General features: G+C 44.5%; 1 protein-coding gene across 1 annotated transcript in view; it reads left to right on the forward strand.

Moving 5' to 3' along the window:
• The first annotated feature begins 833 nt into the window (after positions 1 to 833).
• The window catches only part of BRCA1 (BRCA1 DNA repair associated), a 189,609-nt gene continuing 168,670 nt past the window's right edge, over positions 834 to 21,772 (forward strand). The window contains exons 1-2 of the mRNA XM_073562633.1: positions 834 to 873; positions 1,061 to 1,218. Of these exons, the coding sequence (XP_073418734.1) occupies positions 834 to 873; positions 1,061 to 1,218 (198 nt within the window). The remainder of the gene's footprint in view (positions 874 to 1,060; positions 1,219 to 21,772) is intronic.

The raw sequence follows: 21,772 nt of genomic DNA on the forward strand, positions 1-21,772 counted from the left end.
CCGCGAGATGTCACGGTCTCGCGGGATAACAAAGTCTCGCGGTCATTCGTGCAAAGGATCACTGGGACCGGAGCGTGGAGAGAGGCAGGATGGCTGAACGGGACATCGGAAGGTGAGAATAACTATATTTTTTATTTTATTATTTTTTAAACCTGATCGCTGGTCTCCCGCCTGTCACACACAGCGATGCGTGCTGGCCAGCGGGAGACCAGCGACCAAAGAAATGTCCAGAGATTTCTTGCAGCGATCAGCGATACCGGCAGGGGGGCCGCTCGCTGATCGCTGTCACACACAGCAATCTCGCTGGTGAGATCGCTGTTACGTCACAAAAGTTGTGACTCAGCAGCGATCTCGCTACCGAGATTGCTTAGTGAGACGGGGCCTTTAGTCAATAGCAGGGACTGATCCTTAATACTGGAACATCTGTGCAATGCTGAGCACGTCTAAATGTCCTGAATTGTGCTTCATATCCCAAAATATTGATCAATTATAAGATAGAAAATCGCATGCTACGGCAGAAATTGGTGGTCCAGCCATTTTCAGATTTTTTGCTAAAGTTGAGTAGGTTGTCCCTTTTCAGAAAATCTTTGTCCCTGGCAGCAGTTTATTATAAAATACAAGTCTCCTGTTTACTCACCGGCCACAGATACAGCGCAGAGTCTTTGGCGTGGCCAGTATCGGCTGCGGCGCTGATGTAATTTTTAAAGTGCGACAGCCAATCTGTGTGCTCAGCAACTTTGCCCGTGTAGACAGGACGCCCCACGGAGCCTTTGAGCTCACCACTTGGCTGCTGTGCTGTTAATATGACTTTGTGGCAGTGGTCACAAACTGAAATGGTACAACCTTTTTCAACTAGGGATTTTCCTATTAAAGGTAACCTATCAATGGCGTTATTAACTGTTATATAATTTAGAATATATACGGTGTGCACACATATAATTTGTATTTATGATCCTAATATTTGTGTTTATATAAACTTATGTCTTTAATTAGCATATTAAGATTGAGGATTGTTTTTTTCTCAAGTAAAGTATTGTTTTGGATTTTTTTCCCTCCTAAGTTTTTCCAAGCCAAGATTATGCTAGTACTGTCACAACAAGCCATAAAGAGTCACTGAAAAAGGACGACCAACCTGTGGTGCAGAGCACTGGGTACAGAAACCGAACCAAGAGAGGAGTAGAGAGCAGAGGAAATTGTGAACGCCGCCTGTCCTTGCTGGTAATCAGTGTGAATAAGTCCAACATTTGGGGGGGCTCTGACCATTTAGACTATTGCTGGGCAGCAGAGTATGTAAAGTTCTGTTTTGTAAGAGAGTTAAACTCCCTATGATCATTCATCAGCCTTGCTTTGTTAAAGGGATTTTCCCACAAAAAATGTATCGCCTGTCCACAGGATAGATCACTAGTCCCTAACCTTTATTACTGTGAGAGCCACATTCAGCTCTGAGAAATGGTCTCGAGTCACATTTAAGGGCCCGCGAGCCACAGGTAAGGGAACCCTAGGATAGATGATAAAGTATGATCTGTGGAGATCTGACCACTGGGATTCTCACTTATCCCAAGAGCAGGAATCCAAGAGTTTCCGATGTAAATAGAGTGGGGGTGTGCATGCGTGGCCACCACTCCATTCACTTCTATGGGATTGAGGGGTATAGCCCTTTTATCAGTCCCATAGAATTGAATAAAGCACTGGTTACACATTGTCACGAATCTGCTATCAGGATTAGTGAGACTCCCATCAAATACAGATTAATTGCATATTATGTTAATAGCTGATAAATGTTAGTGGTAAAACCTCTTTAAAGTGGATAAAATTGAGGAACCCTTCTGTTATAAGTTAAAGAAAGCAAATCGGTAAAGCAGAATAATTCTGGACTGATTTTCTAGTACACAGACTTAGTTTTTCATGCAGGGCAAAAAGACAGAACTAAATTTTGTTTTGGTGTCTTTTTTTTATAAGCCATTCTGTTCTCAATGGCAGAAAACTGAAAGTATTGACATGCTGCACTTTTTCAAGTCTCAATAATTTTCATGTTACAGTAAAACTGTTATTTGCGATTGTAAATGCATGGAAAACGCGCATCAAAAATGCTACATCCGAATAAGCCCAGAGGGAGCTCACATAGGACTTAGTTAATTTTTTCACCATTTTAATTATTATGAAACAGAAGTTTTATATGACTGATAGGAAAGTTTTAATTTTAAAAAAGATAAGATGCCGTCAGAGAGAGGGGAGATTGTAATTTTACACCTGGTAACTTGGCATCAGTGAAAACGTAGAAAATACCTACTGTGAAGTAGAGCTGTCATTCACATAGGGGATTCTCGCTTAGCCGCCACAAAACCAGATCCGGCACGGGTTTTCCATAAAACCATTATAGTCCATGCGGTTTATTTATGCAGCATAAACCAAAGCAAGCAACATGGGTTTTGCATGTTTTTACATATTTCCCATAAGGGATGGGGGCTTTGCTCTAGAATCACTGCGTTGAGAAACATGTGATGGTGTCTCCGCAGTGTTGGATGTTGATCTCCATGAGTTCATTCATCCTCATTTTTCACCAGGTCCAAGGTCATACCACGTGCTCCTGGGATCTGATTCTTTCTCCTAGAATCTCCCACCACTGACCCTCCAGGACCTTTTCTCACTGAACCCTCCAGGTACACAGTCTTAGTCACTGACCCAGGTCAGTGCCACACGAACACCTGTCCGTTACCTGTGTCAGCCACACAGGTCCTCGGGTACCTCTTCTCCACAGAGGCACCCTAGCAATCACCAGTCTTTCTCCTGGGGAAGCGGCCGCACTGGGCTCACCGACCCGGACAGTGCCTTATTCACTAGGCCGCCCCACGGTTCCAGAACCACAGCCGGGCAGTGGCTTCCCCAAATGCAGGCCGTCACAGGCTCTGCTCACACACGTGGCCGGTCAGCATATTACACGGCTTTCTCGACCGTCAGCCCTCCTGGCTCAGTGTTGCCCTTAGCAACCGAATTTTGCAGTCCTCTTCCGTTGCTCCCAGCAACAAGGCTACAATATTGCCCTTTGCAATCTCCACCAATTGTGAGGTAACGCTGTCATTCACATTGGGGATTCTTGCTTAGCCGCCACAAAACCAGATCCGGCACGGGTTTTCCATAAAACCATTATAGTCCATGCGGTTTATTTATGCAGCATAAACCAAAGCAAGCAACATAAAGTTCATATCAGCATAGCGTCCTTGACAGAGCTTCTCTCTGTCCTCCCTGTGTTCACACAGGTTGGCATACCCAGGCTCTTCAGCCTCATAGTTATCTCACCCACTTCCTGGTTTCCTCATGGCTGTTTCTCCATGCTGCAGGCATCCATTCCCTCCAGGGAATCACCAGGCACGTGCAGCCATTACACACAGCCACTCCACATGCTGTTAGCCAGGAGACACATCTCCCAGCGGGACCTTTCACAACGGACCAACCAGGTCACTGCATTCACCACCTGTGACCTACCCTGGCCACCTTATATGGTCCGTAGCCACTCCCACCGGGTCACATGGCTATGACCTCATCACATGTCCTTGAACCATTCAAACACACTTTGAAATAGCGTTCTTAAACACACCCCCTGGGTGGGTTTGTAGGTTGCTGGGTCCGCCCGTCTCCCCAGTTACCTGGAGACTTCTCCCTGACACTGACACAACACGTCAGCAGTATCACTGCTGATCAACACACACATCAGTCTCCATCTCAAGGCCACCCACCTTGAGATACATAATGGTCATTCATGACTCTGCCATTCATCCTCTCTCCTCGGACATCCACACAGCGCCCCCTAGCGGACACAGTGGTCCCTACACCACACTACAAAGAGTACACGTTGAATAATAAGCGCACTATTAGGCTGTGTGCACACACAGCGTTCTTTAGCGGTTTTTTTTTAGCGGATTTGCCACTCATTTCTATGCATTTTGCACTTTTTGTACATATTGATGTGTTTTTTACCGTGAAAAAAACGCTTTGCGGTAAAAAAAACGCAGCATGCTCATTAATTTAGCTGATTTTTCCGCACTTCTGGCCATTTCTATGGGTCTGGAACCGCGTGGAAAAAAACGCTTAAACGCGTTTTTGCCCAAAAACGCGTGTAAAACGCGCAGAAAAAAACGCGCGGTTTCTGGGAAGGGAGTCCGTTTTTTAAGCAGAAATTTTCTGCTACGTGTGCACATAGCCTTATAAAGCCAAACAGGCTACATGTGAAGTAAAATAAGTCGGTATTGGGAGTACTCTTGCATGATCATGACTGAGAATTCAGTTTGATGTGTTCTTGGGTTAAACTTTGAGGGAATCTTGTAGAACGTGCACCCCCAGTGTACCACAACTGTAACAAACAAGTTCCAAAAAAATCCATCTGGTTCTCAGCTGCTTGTTAGGGAGTAATCGACCCCATTGACCTTATAACCCAGCATTGTAGCAAAGGTATACAGTAATTTTTGACCATTTGACTGGTGGTGTTGCGAAAATTACCAAGTAGCTCCAGTGTTAGAATATTATGAATTGACCAGTTTAAAACGAACTGTCAGCAGGATTTTGCTAAGTAACCTACAGACACTGTCATGTTGCTACTGGTAAATTGATTAAAATGATACCTGGGGTGAAGAAATCCGTCTTGTGGTTCTTGTGTAATCAGTGTTAGAAGTTTGCAGCTAATGATATGCCCGTACTACGGGGCGGGACTGTAGTCAGAGTCTTATCTTCCTGCTCTATGCCAGAGAAACCAAGGAGAGACCTTCCCACAGGCCGCCCCGAAGTACAAACTCTAGGATGAGGAACATGTTTGTGCTACGGGGCAGCATGTGGGCAGTTATTTCCATGGTTTCTCTTGCCTAGAGCAGGGTAGAGCAGAAAGAAAAGCCTCTGCCTACAGTCCCACCCCTGAGCACGGGCATATCATTAGCTGCAAACTTCTATCACTGATTACACAACAACCACAAGACGGATTTCTTAACTTCAGGTATCATTTTAATCAATTTAACAGGGGCAACCTGACAGTGTCTGTAGATTACTTAGCAAAATCCTGCTCATAGGTGCTGGACGACACCTTTAAAGCAAACCTATTATTTCCACATTATGGGAATAAATGAACACTTAACCTGGTCTCATGAATGCAATGGGGCATCATGTACTTGTCATATTGATTATAAAAGATGCTTGCACAATACCTGGAATTCCTGTACCATGCCTGTCTGTCAGGCAGCCAGCGGACATCCTCTTGATGTGGAAGTGTGAGATGCTGAAAAACCCCTTTATTATAAACTTTTCTTGCATGAATTGTATGGAAATCTGCATTATTAAAATACGAAGGTCACATATGTATTACTGTAAAAGAATGTTTGGCGCTGCTAGTCAATTGTAGGAACTGACGCCTTATATCGAGGATATTATATTGCGGCCTCTTCTGATTTGCACAAAACTGATGGCTGCCCTAGCGAATAACGTTCATGTACCCGGAATTTATCAGATGTGATTATATGCCATTGTTCTCATTTTAAACAATCACTGTACACCATGTAAGCGTTGCCATAGTTAGTCTGATTTATTTTGAGCTCCTTTTTGTTCTGCCCTTATCCATTACTCTACGACCTTTCTTTTCATCCTTGCAAAATTATTTTTGGAAAGCCTTGTCCTCGGTTTTGAAGTTTGTAGTCTTTGTAAAAGTGACCTTTTTAAATTGCTTTTGCTTGCATTGGGCAAAATAGACTCCATATACATCATGTTTTCTGTGGAGCTTGGAGAATCGTGCCGTTTTTGTTTTTAATGCGTTGTGCAATGCAAAAAATAAATGAATATAATTGCTCGGTTTTAATGCAGCTGACTTATAAGATATACTGGGAATCTCTATTTTATGTAAAGATCTGCACTTTCCAAAGCTACACGTTTAATACTGTAAGCGTTTGCATTAAAGTGTACTGGACCTAACCTTTCTCCAAACCTCTGACATTCTATAAAGATATTTTGACCATTGAGTGTCAGGATTCCATTATTCACTGGTTAAAAGGGGCGCTTGGTAATGAGCCAGGCACAAAACATGGCAATTCTTTGCAGGCTTTTGATCTCTGGGAATAAATGCACTTTGAACTTAAAAATAAACCTGAAATTAAAGTTTTTCAGCGTTGAACTTTCCTGATGTCTAATGAGCAGAATTAGTAAGCAGAGCTACTGCATATAGAATCCTGCACTGAAGGATTAGTTTAGATAACCAGCTTTTCCAATCTCTGCTCTGAATCCACTCCTGTGTCTCCATTCAATGTCAGCAAGCAGTTAATCCTGAATGCTATCTCTGTGTTTTCAACTCTGCAAGCTTATATCTGGTAACCAGCTTTTCCAATCTCTGCTCTGAATCCACTCCTGTGTCTCCATTCAATGTCAGCAAGCAGTTAATCCTGAATGCTATCTCTGTGTTTTCAACTCTGCAAGCTTATATCTGGTATATAGTTTTTTTTTTTTTTTTCAACTTACTCTGCTTGTCCCCTTATGTTGTGAGGTCAAGAAACTTTTCAAAGTGCTTTATGATCCATGTAGTGCTGGACATGTGTTTATTTGACCACAACATTTTATTGGGTCCTGGTGTCTCAATTTAGTGTGATTGATTAAGGAGAAGAGAGAGAGAGGCAAAAAAAACACAAAAAACTTAGCCTTAACCTCCTATATATTCAGACCTAGCTATGGGGAGCATTTATGCAGGGGGCATTTATGCACATGTAATCGAAGTACATGTATCAAAGTACTATTGGCAGTTATAACATGGCAGTACATGTATCAAAGTACTATTGGCAGTTATAACATGGCAGTACATGTATCAAAGTACTATTGGCAGTTATAACATGGCAGTTAGACAGGGCAGGAGACAGGTAAGATATTTATATACATCTACTCCCTGTACATTTGGAGGACAACAAATATATACCATATGCATTTGTGTAATTTTTATTCTGGCCGCTGCATTCACACACATCCACTGCCCTGGCATTTACTCTCTACACTCCATCCATATTGGCCCCTCACTCCTTTCCTCCTATGTATAGCACTCACGCTCTTTTCACGTTGTTAAATTGCACAGATCCAGTCAGTCCCACCATTCTACATCAGAGACGCTCTCACAAATCACTTAACCATCTGCTCACCCTTTCTATCCTCCTTCTCCTAGTCGCAGGAGACATTGCTCCCAACCCTGGTCCCCCATGTTATAGAAAGTCAAACCCCCCGACTGATACACTTAGAAACCCCTCTAATCTGATTAATATTCCCTGCCTGCCATCTGTCTCTCTTAATTGTGCACTTTGGAATTCTCGCTCAGTGTGTAACAAACTCTCCTTCATCCATGACTTCTTCCTTTCTAATTCTCTTAACCTCCTGGCTCTTACTGAAACCTGGATCCAGCAGTCAGACACTACCGCTGCTGCTGCTCTTTCATATGGGGGGGCTACACTTCTCTCATACCCCAAGATCAGACAATAGAGCAGGTGGAGGCATTGGTCTGCTCCTATCACCAAAATGTACCTTTCAGGTTATTCCTCAACTACCCTCACTAGTCTTCCCTTCTTTTGAGGTCCATGCCGTCAGACTCTACACCCCCTTCTCCATGCGAGTGGCGGTGGTGTATCGTCCTCCCGGCCCCTCCCATCAGTTCCTGGATCATTTTGCCACTTGGCTTCCACATTTTCTCTCCTGTGACATCCCTACCCTCATCATGGGCGATTTCAATATCCCCATTGCGCTTCCACTCTCCCCCATCTGCTACTCACCTTTTATCTCTAACCTCCTCGTTTGGCCTTTCGCAGCTTACTAATTCTCCAACGCATGAAGACGGAAATTCCCTCGACTTGGTCTTCTCTCGGCTTTGTGCAGTGGATGATTTTGCAAACTCCCCTCTCCCGCTCTCTGACCACAATCTTCTTTCATTCTCTATAAAGAACTGCCAGGCTGCTCAGGTCACCCCCACTATCCAGACTTATAGAAACATACAGGCCATTAACACCCAGAAATTTATGAAGAACTTGCAGTCTTCATTGGCCCCTATCTCCTCCCTCTCATGTCCTGATTCTGCATTGAAGCATTACAATGAAACACTTCAAAGTGTCCTGGATGAATTTGCACCCCCTATAAATAGAACACCACAACGCAGACGGCGACAACCCTGGCACACGGTGCAAACATGTTTCCTGCAGCGATGCTCCAGGTGCGCCGAACGTCTGTGGAGAAAATCCAATCTACACGAAGATTTCATCCATTATAAGTTTATGCTTAGAACATACAACACTGCCCTTCACCTTTCCAAACAAACCTATTTCAACACCCTCATCACCTCACTGTCCAATAACCCGAAACGTCTCTTTGACACTTTTCATTCTCTACTCCATCCAAGAGTACAGGCCCCAACCACGGAGCTCCGAGCTGACGATCTGGCCAATTACTTCAAAGAAAAAATCGACAAGATTCGACAGGAAATTATCTCCCAATCACCACATACCATGCACTGTCCTTCCTCCCCCACTGCATCTAGCTCACTCTCTGATTTTGAACCAGTCACAGAAGAAGTAAGCAGGCTCCTTGCATCTTCTCGCCCAACTACTTGCACCAGTGACCCACTTCCGTCACATCTCCTCCAGTCCCTTTCCCCTGCTGTCACCCCTCACCTAATTAAAATATTTAACCTCTCTCTCTTCTGGTATTTTTCCCTCCTCATTTAAGCATGCCATCATACATCCACTACTTAAAAAACCATCCCTCGACCAAAACTGTGCCGCTAACTATAGACCTATCTCTAATCTTCCCTTCATCTCTAAACTCCTGGAACGCCTGGTCCACTCCCGTCTTATCCGCTATCTCTCAGAAAACTCTGTTCTCGACCCTCTCCAATCCGGTTTCCGCTCTTTACACTCCACTGAAACTGCCCTCATTAAAGTCTCTAATGATCTGCTAACGGCTAAATCAAATGGTCATTACTCCATGCTAATTCTCTTGGATCTCTCTGCAGCATTCGACACTGTGGATCATCAGCTCCTCCTCACTATGCTCCGTTCCATTGGCCTCAAGGACACCGTTCTCTCCTGGTTCTCCTCCTTTCTCTCCGACCGCTCCTTTACTGTATCTTTTGCCGGTTCCTCCTCATCTCACCTCCCCCTTACTGTTGGGGTCCCCCAAGGATCGGTTCTAGGCCCCCTCCTCTTCTCCTTGTACACTGCCCCTATTGGTCAAACAATCAGTAGATTTGGTTTCCAGTACCATCTCTATGCTGATGACACCCAATTATACGCTTCTTCTCCTGACATTACGCCAGCCTTTCTAGAAAACACCGGCGATTGTCTAAACGCTGTGTCTAATATCATGTCCTCACTATTTCTGAAACTGAACCTTTCAAAGACTGAACTCCTGGTGTTTCCTCCCTCTACTAATGTACCTATACCCGACATTGCTATTTCTGTGTGTGGCTCCACTATTACTCCCCAGCAACAGGCCCGCTGTCTTGGGGTCATACTTGATTCTGAGCTTTCCTTTGCCCCCCACACTCGATCACTGGCTCGCTCTTGTCATCTGCACCTCAAAAACATTTCTAGAATTCGACCTTTTCTTACTTTTGACTCTGCAAAAACTCTTACTGTTTCTCTTATTCATTCTCGTCTGGACTATTGTAACTCTCTTCTAATTGGTCTCCCTCTTACCAAACTCTCCCCTCTCCAATCTGTCTTGAATGCTGCAGCCAGGATCATATTCCTCACCAATCGCTACACCGATGCCTCTACCTTGTGCCAGTCATTACACTGGCTACCCATCCACTCCAGAATTCAGTATAAACTTATTACCCTCACCCACAAAGCTCTTCATAGCTCAGCACCACCCTACATCTCCTCCCTTGTTTCAGTATACCACCCTACCCGCGCCCTCCGTTCTGCTGATGACCTGAGGTTAGCATCCTCAATAGTCAGAACCTCCCACTCCCGTCTCCAAGACTTTACACGTGTCGCGCCAATTCTTTGGAATGCACTTCCCAGGTCAATACGATTAGTCGCCAATCCCCACAATTTTAAGAGTGCCCTGAAAACGCATTTATTCAGACTGGCCTATCGCCTCAACACATTAACCTAATCTATCCCTGTGTGGCACAGTCAAAAGTTTTACCATAACCAGATTTCCCGAATCATGCTCCCACATGCTTTATGCATCCATTAGCCCTCTGTGTCTGTACTGTTACACACTTAACATTATGGCTGGTCCATACAATCAGGGCAACTGTTACCACCCACCTTTCGTGTCTACCTCTTTCCTCATAGACTGTAAGCTTGCGAGCAGGGCCCTCATTCCTCTTGGTATTTGTTATAATCTACTGTATGTGATTATTGTTATGCTGTAATGTCTATTGTCTGTTATGCTGTAATGTCTGTTGTCTGTACAAATCCCCTCTGAAATGTAAAGTGCTGCGGAATATGTCGGCGCTATAAAAATAAAATTTATTATTATTATAGATATACAGTGTCATTAGCAGTCCCCGATTAAAGGAACAGATTAACCTCTGTGTTTTCACCTTAAAATGTGCAAATTGCCTCTTCAGGGAAGAAATGTCACGCTGATATGGGCAGTCGCCACAGTAGACTGATCGATACTGCTGGTGACTAGCGCATTGAATACAGATGTGAGGTTCAGACTCACAAGGCAGATGTGGAGTAGTTTAAGGCTGATTTTAATAATATGTTTCAAATGGGAGAACGACGGATGGCTAATTAACGGAATTCGTTTTCCATAAGCTTCAATTGTAAAAAAAAAAAAAAACCCCAAAAAACTGGATCCAGCTAAAATCAGTTTAAAAAAAAAAAACAAAAAACTTTTTTGCCAATGGATTACTGCTGGATCCATTCTAGTGGACATGTGAACATAGCCTAAATCTTCTGTGTTGCGGCTGTATTTCTAGAAGTTATAGGTCTAAAGCCTGAGACTGTACTACTGAGGGATTAATTTGACTGAGTAATTTTATACAGTAGAATTACTTTTTCTCGTTTTCTTATTGGGGGGCATAGAGCCATGGGCTAGTCTGCTGTTACCTGGAGGCTGACCATATTATTACAATTAAATAAAACTGACTGCACCGCAGCAGACGATAACCTGCCGTCTTCCTCAAGTACAGCGCCTTACGAAAGTATTCGGCCCCCTGGAACTTCTCAACCTTTTCCCACTTATCATGCTTCAAACATAAAGATACCAAATGTAAATTTTTGGTGAAGAATCAACAACAAGTGGGACACAATTGTGAAGTTGAATGAAATATATTGGTTATTTTAAATTTTTGTGGAAATTCAAAAACTGAAAAGTGGGGTGTGCAATATTATTTGGCCCCTTTACTTTCAGTGCAGCAAACTCACTCCAGAAGTTCATTGTGGATCTCTGAATGATCGAATGTTGTCCTAAATGACTAATGATGATAAATATAATCCACCTGTGTGTAATCAAGTCTCCGTATAAATGCACCTGCTCTGTGATAGTCTCAGGGTTCTGTTTGAAGCACAGAGAGCATCATGAAGACCAAGCAACACAACAGGCAGGTCTGTTATACTGTTGTGGAGAAGTTTAAAGCCGGATTTGGATACAAAATGATTTCCAAAACTAAACATCCCAAGGAGCACTGTGCAAATGATCATATTGAAATGGAAGGAGTATCATACCACTGCAAATCTTCCAAGACCCGGCCGTCCCTCTAAACTTTCATCTCAAACAAGGAGAAGACTGGTCAGAGATGCAGCCAAGAGGCCCATGATCACTCTTGATGAACTGCAGAGATCTACAGCTGAGGTGGGACAGTCTGTCCATAGGACAACAATCAGTTGTACACTGCACAAATCTGGCCTTTATGGAAGAATGGCAAGAAGAAAGCCATTTATCAAAGATATCCATTAAAAGTGTCGTTGAAAGTTTGCAACAAGCCACCTGGGAGACACACCAAACATGTGGAAGAAGGTGCTCTTGTGAGATGAAACCAAAATCGAACTTTTTGGCAGCAATGCCAAATGATATGTTTGGTGTAAAGGCAACAAGGCTCATCACCCTGAACACACCATCCCCACTGTTGAACATGGTGGTGGCAGCATCATGGTTTGGGCCTGCCTTTCTTCAGCAGGGACAAGGAAGATGGTTAAAATTGATGGGAAGATGGATGGAGCTAAATACAGGACCATTCTTGAAGAAAACCTGTTGGAGTCTGCAAAAGACCTGAGACTGGGATGGAGATTTGTCTTCCAATAAGACAATGATCCCAAACATAAAGCAAAATCTACAATGGAATGGTTCACAAATAAACATATCCAGGTGTTAGAATGGCCAAGTCAAAGTCCATACCTGAATCCAATTGAGAATCTGTGGAAAGAGCTGAAAACTGCTGTTCACAAATGATCTCCATCAAACCTCACTGAGCTAGAGCTGTTTGCCAAGGAAGAATGGGCAAGAATTACAGTCTCTTGATCTACAAAACTGATAGAGACATACCCCAAGCGACATGCAGCTGTAATCACAGCAAAAGGTGGCGCAACAAAGTGTTAAGTTAAAGGGCCCAAATAATATTGCACTTCCCACTTTTCAGTTTTTGAATTTCCTCAAAAATTTAACCCCTTCCTGACATCTGATGTACTATCCCGTCCATGGGACCTGGGCCCCTATGCCCATGGACGGGATAGTACGTCATAGCGATCAGCGGTGCTCATAGGGGGGGCGCCGCTGATTGCGGCCGGGTGTCAGCTAATCATCACAGCTGACACCCGACACTGTGTCAGGGGCGGTCACGGATCCAATATGGCGGCGGGGACCTTCGGGGGCCTTCTGCAGTGCCTGTGTCAGATCGCTGATCTGTCACAGCACTCTGTTATGTCAGATCAGCGATCTGACACATGACAGTGATGTCCCCACTGGGACAATGTAATAAAGTTAAAAAAAAAAAAAAAAAAAGTGTAAAAATAACTTATAAAAAAGCGCTAAATTTAAAAAAAAAAACATTCCCTAATTCATTTTTTGGAAAAAGAAAAACCCAAAAACAAAAGTACACATTTAGTATCGCCACGTCTGTAACGACCTGCCCTATAAAATTGTCCCATTAGTTAACCCCTTTACCGAACCCCTTAAAAGATAAAAGTAAAAAATAAAGCCAAAAATAATGCTTTATTATCATACCGCCGAACAAAAAGTGCAATAATGCGCAATCAAAAAGACGGATATAAATAACCATGGTACCGCTGAAAACGTCATCTTGTCCCGCAAAAAAAACGAGCCGTCATCAGCGAAAAAAAGTTATAGCTCGCAGAATAAAGCAATGCAAAAATAATTTTTTATATAAAATTGTTTTCATTGCACAAAAGCACCAAAACATAAAAAATGACATAAATGAGGTATCGCTGTAACCGTACTGACCCGAAGAATAAAACAGCTTTTATCAATTTTACCGCACGCGGAACGGTGTAAACGCACCCCCCAAAACAAAATTCTTGAAATGCTGGTTTTTGTTCTTTCTGCGTCCCAAAAATCGGAATAAAAAGCGATCAAAAAATGTCACGTGCCCGAAAATGGTACCAATAAAAACGTCAACTCGTCCTGCAAAAAATAAGATCTCACATGACTCGGTGGGTCAAAATATGGAAAAATTATAGCTCTCAAAATGTGGTGATGCAAAAACTATTTTTACAATAAAAAGCGTATTTTAGCGTGCGACAGCTGCCAAATATAAAATCCTGCCATAAATAGTAAATCAAACCCCCCTTTACCACTCCATTAGTTAGAGAAAAATAATAAAATTAAATTTAAAAAAAAAAAAATGTATTTCCGTTTTCTCATTAGGGTTAGGGCTAGGGCTGAGATTAGGGTTAGGGGTGTGTTGGGGTGGGAGATAGAATTGGGGGGTTTCCACTGTTTGGGCACATCAGGTGCTTTCCAAACGCAACATGGCGTCTGATCTCAATTCCAGCCAATTCTGCATTGAAAAAGTCAAATGGTGCTCCTTCCCTTCCAACTCTGCCGTGCGCCCAAACAGTATTTTACCCCCACATATGGGGTATCAGTCTACTCAGGACAAATTGCAAAACAACTTTTGGGGTCCAATTTCTCCTGTTACCCTTAGGAAAATAAAAAATTGGGGGCAAAAATATCATGTTTGTGGAAAAAATATGATTTTTTTTTTTATTTTCACGCCTGGGCGTTATAAACTTCTGTGAAGCCCTTGGGAGTTCAAAGTGCTTACCACACAAATAGATAAGTTCCTTAGGGGGGTCTAGTTTCATAAATGATGTAATTTGTGGGGGGTTTCCAAATATGGCATGGCGTCCGACCCCAATTCCAGCCAAAAAAATCAAACGGCGCTGCTTCCCTTCCGATCTCTGCCATGCGCCCAAATAGTGGTTTACCCCCACATGTGGGGTATCAGCGTACTCAGGAAAAATTGCACAATAATTTTTAGGGTATGTGCACACACTGCAGATTCACCTGCGGGTTTTTTCCCGCGGAACCGCAGGTAAAACCGAAGGTAAAGTGACCTGCGGTGTAGCTGCGGTTTGGCCTGCGGTTTTGCCCTGCGGTTTCACACCTCTACTATGTTAAAGGTGTGAAACCGCAGCAGAATCCGCAGAAACAATTGACATGCTGCGGGAAAAAAAGCGCAGCTTTTCCGCAGGTAAAAAACCGCAGCGTGAGCACTACGGTTTTGAAAACCCATAGGCTAACATGGTAAAGTACCATGTCTGCGGAACTGCTGCAGTTCTGCAGGGCCAAAACCGCAGCGTGTGCACATGGCCTTAGGGTCCTGTAACTCTTGGAAAAATAAAAATTGGGAGTGAAAATGTTTGTGGAAAAAATATGATTTTTTAATTGTACGGCTGTACGTTATAAACTTCTGTGAAGCCCTTGTGGGTTCAAAGTTCTCACCACATATCTAGATAAGTTCCTTGAGGGGCGGTCTAGTTTCCAAAATGGGGTCACTTGTAGGGGGTTTCCACTGTTTAGGTACATCAGGGACTCTCCAAACGCGACATGGCGTCCGATCTGACTTCCAGCCAATTTTGCATTGAAAAAGTCAAACGGCGCTCCTTCCCTTCTGAGCTCTGCCATGCGCCGAAACAGTGGTTTCCCCCCCACATATCAGGTATCAGCGTACTCAGGACAAATTGCACAATAACTTTTGCAGTCCAACGTCCCCTGTTACCCTTGGTAAAATAAAAAAAATTTGGACCTGAAGTAATTTTTTTGTGAAAAAGTTAATGTTCATTTTTTTTTTTTTTAAACATTCAAAAAATTCCTGTGAGGCACCTGAAGGGTTAATAAACTTCCTGAATGTGGTTTTGAGCACCTTGAGGGGGTGCAGTTTTTAGAATGGTGTCACTTTTGGGTATTTTCTATCGTATAGAACCCTCAAAGTGACTTCAAATGTGATGTGTTCTGTAAAAATAAAATGGTGTTGCAAAAATGAGAAATCGCTGGTCAACTCTTAACCCTTATAACTTCCTAACAAGAAAAAATTTTGGTTCCAAAATTGTGCTGATGTAAAGTAAACATATATGAAATGTTACTTATTAAGTTTTTTGTGTGCCATATCTCTGTGATTTAAGGGCATAAAAATTCAAAGTTGGAAAATTGAGAAATTTTCAAAATTTTCGCCAAATTTCCTTTTTTTTCACAAATAAAAGCAAGTTATATCAATGAAATTTTACCACTAACATGAAGTACAATATGTCACGAGAAAACATTGTCAGAATCACCGGGATCCATGGAAGCGTTTCAGAGTTATTACCTCATAAAGGGACAGTGGTCAGAATTGTAAAAATTGGCCCGGTCATGAACGTTAAAACCACACTTGGGGGTAAAGGGGTTAAAATAACCAATAAATTTCGTTCAACTTCACAATTGTGTCCCACTTGTTGATTATTCACCCAAAATTTACATTTGGTATCTTTGTTTGAAGCATATGTGGGAAAAGGTTGAAAAGTTCCAGGGGGCTGAAAACTTTTGCAAGGCACTGTAGGTGTAGTGTCATTTGGAGGCATGGTTGGTTGCAGACCTGTCTTTGGTTAGGCGCTAACTACTTTTGTGTTTTTTGTTTTTCAGAATGAATGTCTCAGGTTAACAGAGTATAATTGTTCGCTCTGTTTCCCCCATGTAGTAACTGAGAGTACAGGCTGTAATTAGTCCGTATCCTCTCGCATCACCCTACATAGCCGCTTGCATAGAGAAGATAAGGGGTTCCAGAGCTTCAGGACAGCGAAGTAAATCCCTGTCCTAAGGCTCCCTCCTCTATGGTCCTAGGGTGGTGGTTACCAAGACCTGTGCAGGGGGCAGGTGCTGCTGCTGGGGTTCCTACTCTTCCAGATGGTGCCTTGGTAGGTCATGGTTAGACTGGTGGTAGGCAGGAGTGGGCCATTGCAGCAGCCGTGTCTGGATTGCGGTAGCTAGCGGGGTGGAGTGTTGTCATGGCCGTGCGAGCACATGGCCATTTTACAAGCAGGAGGTTTAGACCAATCAGCGGCAGTGTCTCATTGTGCCGGCTTCCGACCCCTTCCTCTTCCTAGCTTTAGCTGTGGCGCTCTGAAATGGTTTGTGACACAGAAACGCTTCAACATCTTAAAACTCACTGGGGACACAGATTCTGGCATCTTGGATGTGGTTGGCTACTAGGGGGTGAATTTAGGCACTCAGTTTTTTGTGTCGCTGTTTAGTGGAGTCTTCCATTTCTTTCTGTCTGTTCTCTATCACTCATAATGTCTTAGTCTAGAGAGGACCATGCACGGCCATTAGCTCAGTCTACACTCTTCACTTACGCTTCTGTGACTTGTAATAATAATTTTTTCACCAGTCAATTTGTGGACTTTTGTACTGCCTGTACCCATCTTGCTTCCTTGCTGGTTGCTGCACAGCAGACCTCTGACAGCTGAGGAGAATGTAGCCCCTCCTTCCTGGGATCATGATTTATCTCAGTCTGTAGACAAACAAACCTGGTTGTCCAGGATGCTGGGTACTCTTGTGGAATGATTGATGGTGAATACTGCCACCTCGGAGCACCGATCGCTGGCGTCAGTGGGACAGATCTTCCAGCCACCACATATCAATATGGCCTGTTACGAAAGCGGTCCAGACGGCCGCAAGATACTTCCCCGTCCCGGTCAGCTAAACAGATTCCTTTTCTCTTTCTCAGGGGATTTGCTCCCCTCAGATTCCACCCTAGAGCTATACTAGTTGGGAAATGGTGGATGGTTTTGGTGTCTGCAGTGGACACCTCTCTAGGAGTGACAGCTGCACAGCCCCTCCTGTTACTGAAACAGTTTTTTGGGGGGGAGGATAAGTGTGTGACTAGATCCTTTTCTGGCCATGTGGAGTTTAGAGATGTTGCAGAAAGCATGGAAACACCCATACAGATGCTTTCAGAAGCGTAGCCATATGGAGGTGTTATATCCCTTCCCAAAGGGCTGCTTGGTCTACTCCACCGGTGGTAGATACTCCGGTATCTTGCTTATCTAAAGTGAACATTTTGCTTCTTGCCAAGACTGCTGCTGAAGAGAACATGCAAATTTCCACAGTCATTCATGATATGGGGCTGCATGTCAGGTAAAGGCACTGGTGAGATGATTGATTGTCATTACATCTTCAATAAATGCACAAGTTTATGTTGATATTTTGGACACTTTTCTTATCCCATCAATCAAAAGGATGTTTGGGGATGATGAAATCATTTTTCAAGATGATAATGTATCCTGCCATAGAGCAAAAACTGTGAAAACAAGATCCGGATCTCAATCCAATTGAAAATCTTTGGTGGAAGTTGAAGAAAATGGTCCATGACAAGGCTCCAACCTGCAAAGCTGATCTGGCAACAGCAATCCGAGAGAGTTGGAGCCAGACTGATGAAGAGTACTGTTTGACACTCATTAAGTCCATGCCCCAGAGACTGCAAGCTGTTATAAAAGCCAAAGGTGGTGCAACAAAATACTTGTGATATGTTGGAGTGTTTTTTTTGTTTTTCATGATTCCATAATTTTTTTCCCCTCAGAATTGAGTGATTCCATAATTTTCCCCCTATGCTTGGTTTAAAAAAAAAAGTAACCATTACTAAGGCCGGTTTCACATTAGCGCTTTTTCAGCGCGCGCACGGCCGGGGGTAGCTCCGCCCCCGAGCCGGCTCTCTGCCCGGCGTGCCCGCCCCTTGCTTGTAGCGCCGCCTACTAGCGGACAGCGGCGCCTGCGATCGGCGCACCCTATCTTTAGCATAGGGTGCGCAGATCGTGCGCAGGCCGTGCGCTAGTTGCGCTTTGACCTGCGCTGCGCACTTTTGACGGTGCGCCGTGCGCGCCAAAATCCGAAAAGTTTGATTTTGGCGCGCACGGCGCACCGTCAAAAGTGCGCAGCGCAGGTCAAAGCGCAACTAGCGCACGGCTTGCGCACGATCTGCGCACCCTATGCTAAAGATAGGGTGCGCCGATCGCAGGCGCCGCTGTCCGCTAGTAGGCGGCGCTACAAGCAAGGGGCGGGCACGCCGGGCAGAGAGCCGGCTCGGGGGCGGAGCTACCCCCGGCCGTGCGCGCGCTGAAAAAGCGCTAATGTGAAACCGGCCTAACTACCGTATATACTCGAATATAAGCCGAGATTTTCAGCCCAAAAAATTGGGCTGAAAGTCCCCCTCTCGTCTTATATTCGAGTCATATACAAAGGGGGTCGGAGGGGGAGGGGGGGCCGGGGTGTCAGGTCATACTTACCCGTCCTGACGCTGTGTCTTGAGCCCCCAGCTTCTCCCCGTGCTCTCCCTTCCTGCCTTCAGCGGTAACGTGGTGCCGCTCATTAAAACTCATGAATATGCGCATATTAATGAGTTTTAATGAACGGTACCACATGACCGCTAAAGGCAGGAAGAGAGTGCACGGGGAGAAGCTGGGGGCTCAAGACACAGCGTCAGGACGGGTAAGTATAGCGATACTCACCTGTCCTGCGTCCATGGCTGCTTGCTGCTGTCTGTCATCGGTCAGTGACTTCAGACAGCAGAGGGTGCGGTGACGTGGTTAGTGCGTGCCGCGCCCCCTGCAGTCTGAACGTCACTGACTGATGACGCGGCAGATAGCGGTGAGCAGCCATGGACACAGGACACGTGAGTGTCTCAGGTGCCAGCAGTGACACCGGCACCTGACACCCAGCGACGGAGAGGTTAGTATGTCATTTTTTTTATTTTTACATGCAGCAGCAGCATGGGGGCAGCATATGACGGAACAATCTATGGAGCTTCTTGTGGGGGCAGCAAATGGGGGAACAATCTATGGAGCTTCTTATGGGGGCAGCATATGGGGGAATAATCTGGAGCTTCTTCTGGGGTCAGCAGATGAGGGAACAATCTATGGAGCTTCTTATGGGGGCAGTATATGGGGGAATAATCTATGGAGCTTCTTCTGGGGACACTATATGGGGGAATAATCGATGGAGCATTTCCCACCCTAGGCTTGTACTCGAGTCAATAAGTTTTCCCAGTTTTTTGTGGCAAAATTAGGGGGGTCGGCTTATACTCGAGTCGGCTTATACTCAAGTATATACGGTACCGCATTTTTTGTTCTTTCCGTGTTTCTTAAAGCTAGAACGTTGCCATTTGATATGACTTTAGTTTTGTGCCATGTCTGTGATCTGCTTTTTTACTACAAAATTAAACAACTGAAAGAACATCCTCCAAGGCCGGTGATTCCGTAATTTTTGCCAGGGGTTGTAGGTCTATATTTCCAAGGGTCTTGCTTATTTGGGACCAGGTTATGCAAGATTTTTTTCAAACACAAAAGGCGCTGGAAGCACCCTGCTTCCTGAGTCCAGGGACAGCTATACCTTTTCGGAGGTTTGAGGCCTTGCTGATTGTTCTCTCTCGCCAATTTCTTGCACCAAACGAGTCAGGCTGGCAGGTTAGACAAAAGGTCTCCCAGGAGCCCAGAAGAGCTACCTTTTTAGAGCGACACCTGCCGGACGCCCCTCTGGGTCAAGATCTAGGCCCACAGATGGCTGGATTGTTGATGCTTAAAGGGGATTTCCCGCAACCAAAAGTTCATTTTAATCAATAGATTTGGGAATACCGTAATAATAAGTTCCATTATTGGATGTGATTAAAATAAATGTTCCTGTGCTGAGATAATCTTATAAATGTGCCTGCTGTGTACTGTGTAATGGCTGTGTCTGACCGTATTGTAACATTGTCTGATCACACCACATCTCCTGGGCAGGGGAGGAAGCAAAAGGGTATACCGACATTATAGCATGAGAGCACAGCTGATTCTTTTTGTGAGATAAAACATTTTCCTGCTTTTTTTTTAAACAATACTTTACTTCACAGAATCATTTGTGGTCACCTGCTGTAATGTCTGTATGGTCTTTTGCTTCCTCACCAGGCCAAGAGATGTGGTATGATCAGACCATGTCCCTGAACAGTCAGACATGGACATTAGAGTACACAGTAGGGGCACATGTATAAGATCTCAGCACAGGAACATTTTTCTTTTAACCCCTTAACGACCGCCGATACGCCTTTTAACGGCGGTAATTAAGGGTACTAAAACCACAGCGCCGTTAATTCACGGCGCTGTGATTTAAGTGAATAGCGCCCCCCAGTGTCGGATTTTCTCCGGGGTCTCGGCTGCCAGGGGTAGCCGAGACCCCAGAGAACATGAATCGGTCGGTTTTTACCGATCCCCCGCTTTTGCGATCGCCGTTATTAACCCTATAACGGCGACCGCAAAAAAAAAAAAAAAAAGCAGCGATTTTACATTTAATTTCTCTCTCCTCTGAAGCGATCGCACATCAGAGGAGAGAGAAATAGGGTCCCCGATCCCCCCCCCGGTACCTCTCCGTGGCCCTCCGTCCCCTCCCGGTGGTCCCACGTCCCGCCGGAATCCTCCGATGGGCGCCGCCATCTTGAAAATGGCAGGCGCATGCGCAGTGCGCCCGCCGGGAATTTGCCGGCTTCGGCTGGCAGATTCCATTCATTATTTTGATCACTATGATAAACGATCATAGTGATCAAAATAAAAAAAATAGTACATAACCCCCCCCGTTTATCACTCCCTTATATAGGCCAATATAATGAAATAAAGAAAATATTTTTTTTTTTCAGTTTTCCATTAGGGTTAGGGTTAGGGTTGGGCTAGGGTTAGGGCTAGGGTTAGGGTTAGGGTTGTGCTAGGGTTAGGGCTCGGGTCACGACTAGGGTTAGAATTAGGGTTAGGGCGAACTAGAATTAGCGTTAGGATTAGGTTTGGGATTAGGGTTAGGGTTGGGATTAGGGTTAGGGGTGTGTTGGGGTTAGGGTTGGAGCAAGAATTGAGGGGTTTCCACTATTTGCCAACTTTGGGGGTCTAAAAATTGGGGTCTAAAAAATCACTTTTGTGGAAATAAAAAAAGACTTTTTATTTTCACGGCTCTGCGTTTATAAAGTTTTGTGAAGCGCTTGGGGGTTCAAAGTGCTCACCACACATCTAGATAAGTTCATTAGGGGGTCTAATTTCCAAAATGGGGTCACTTGTGGGGGGTTTCCACTGTTTAGGCCCATCAGGGGCTCTGCAAGCACAACATGATGCCCGCAGACCATTCCATCAAAGTCTGCATTCCAAAATGGCACTCCTTCCCTTCCGAGCTCTCCCATGCGCCCAAACAGTGGTTCCCCCCCACATATGGGGTATCGGCGTACTCAGGACAAATCGCATAACAACTGTGTGGGTATGATTTCTCCTGTTACCCTTGTAAAAAATAAAAATTTCGGGGCGAAAAGATCATCTTT

The sequence above is a fragment of the Dendrobates tinctorius genome, unplaced genomic scaffold (genome assembly GCF_039654945.1).
Source record: "Dendrobates tinctorius isolate UK_male_01 unplaced genomic scaffold, ASM3965494v1 ptg000360l, whole genome shotgun sequence".
Classification (NCBI taxonomy): Eukaryota; Metazoa; Chordata; class Amphibia; order Anura; family Dendrobatidae; genus Dendrobates; species Dendrobates tinctorius.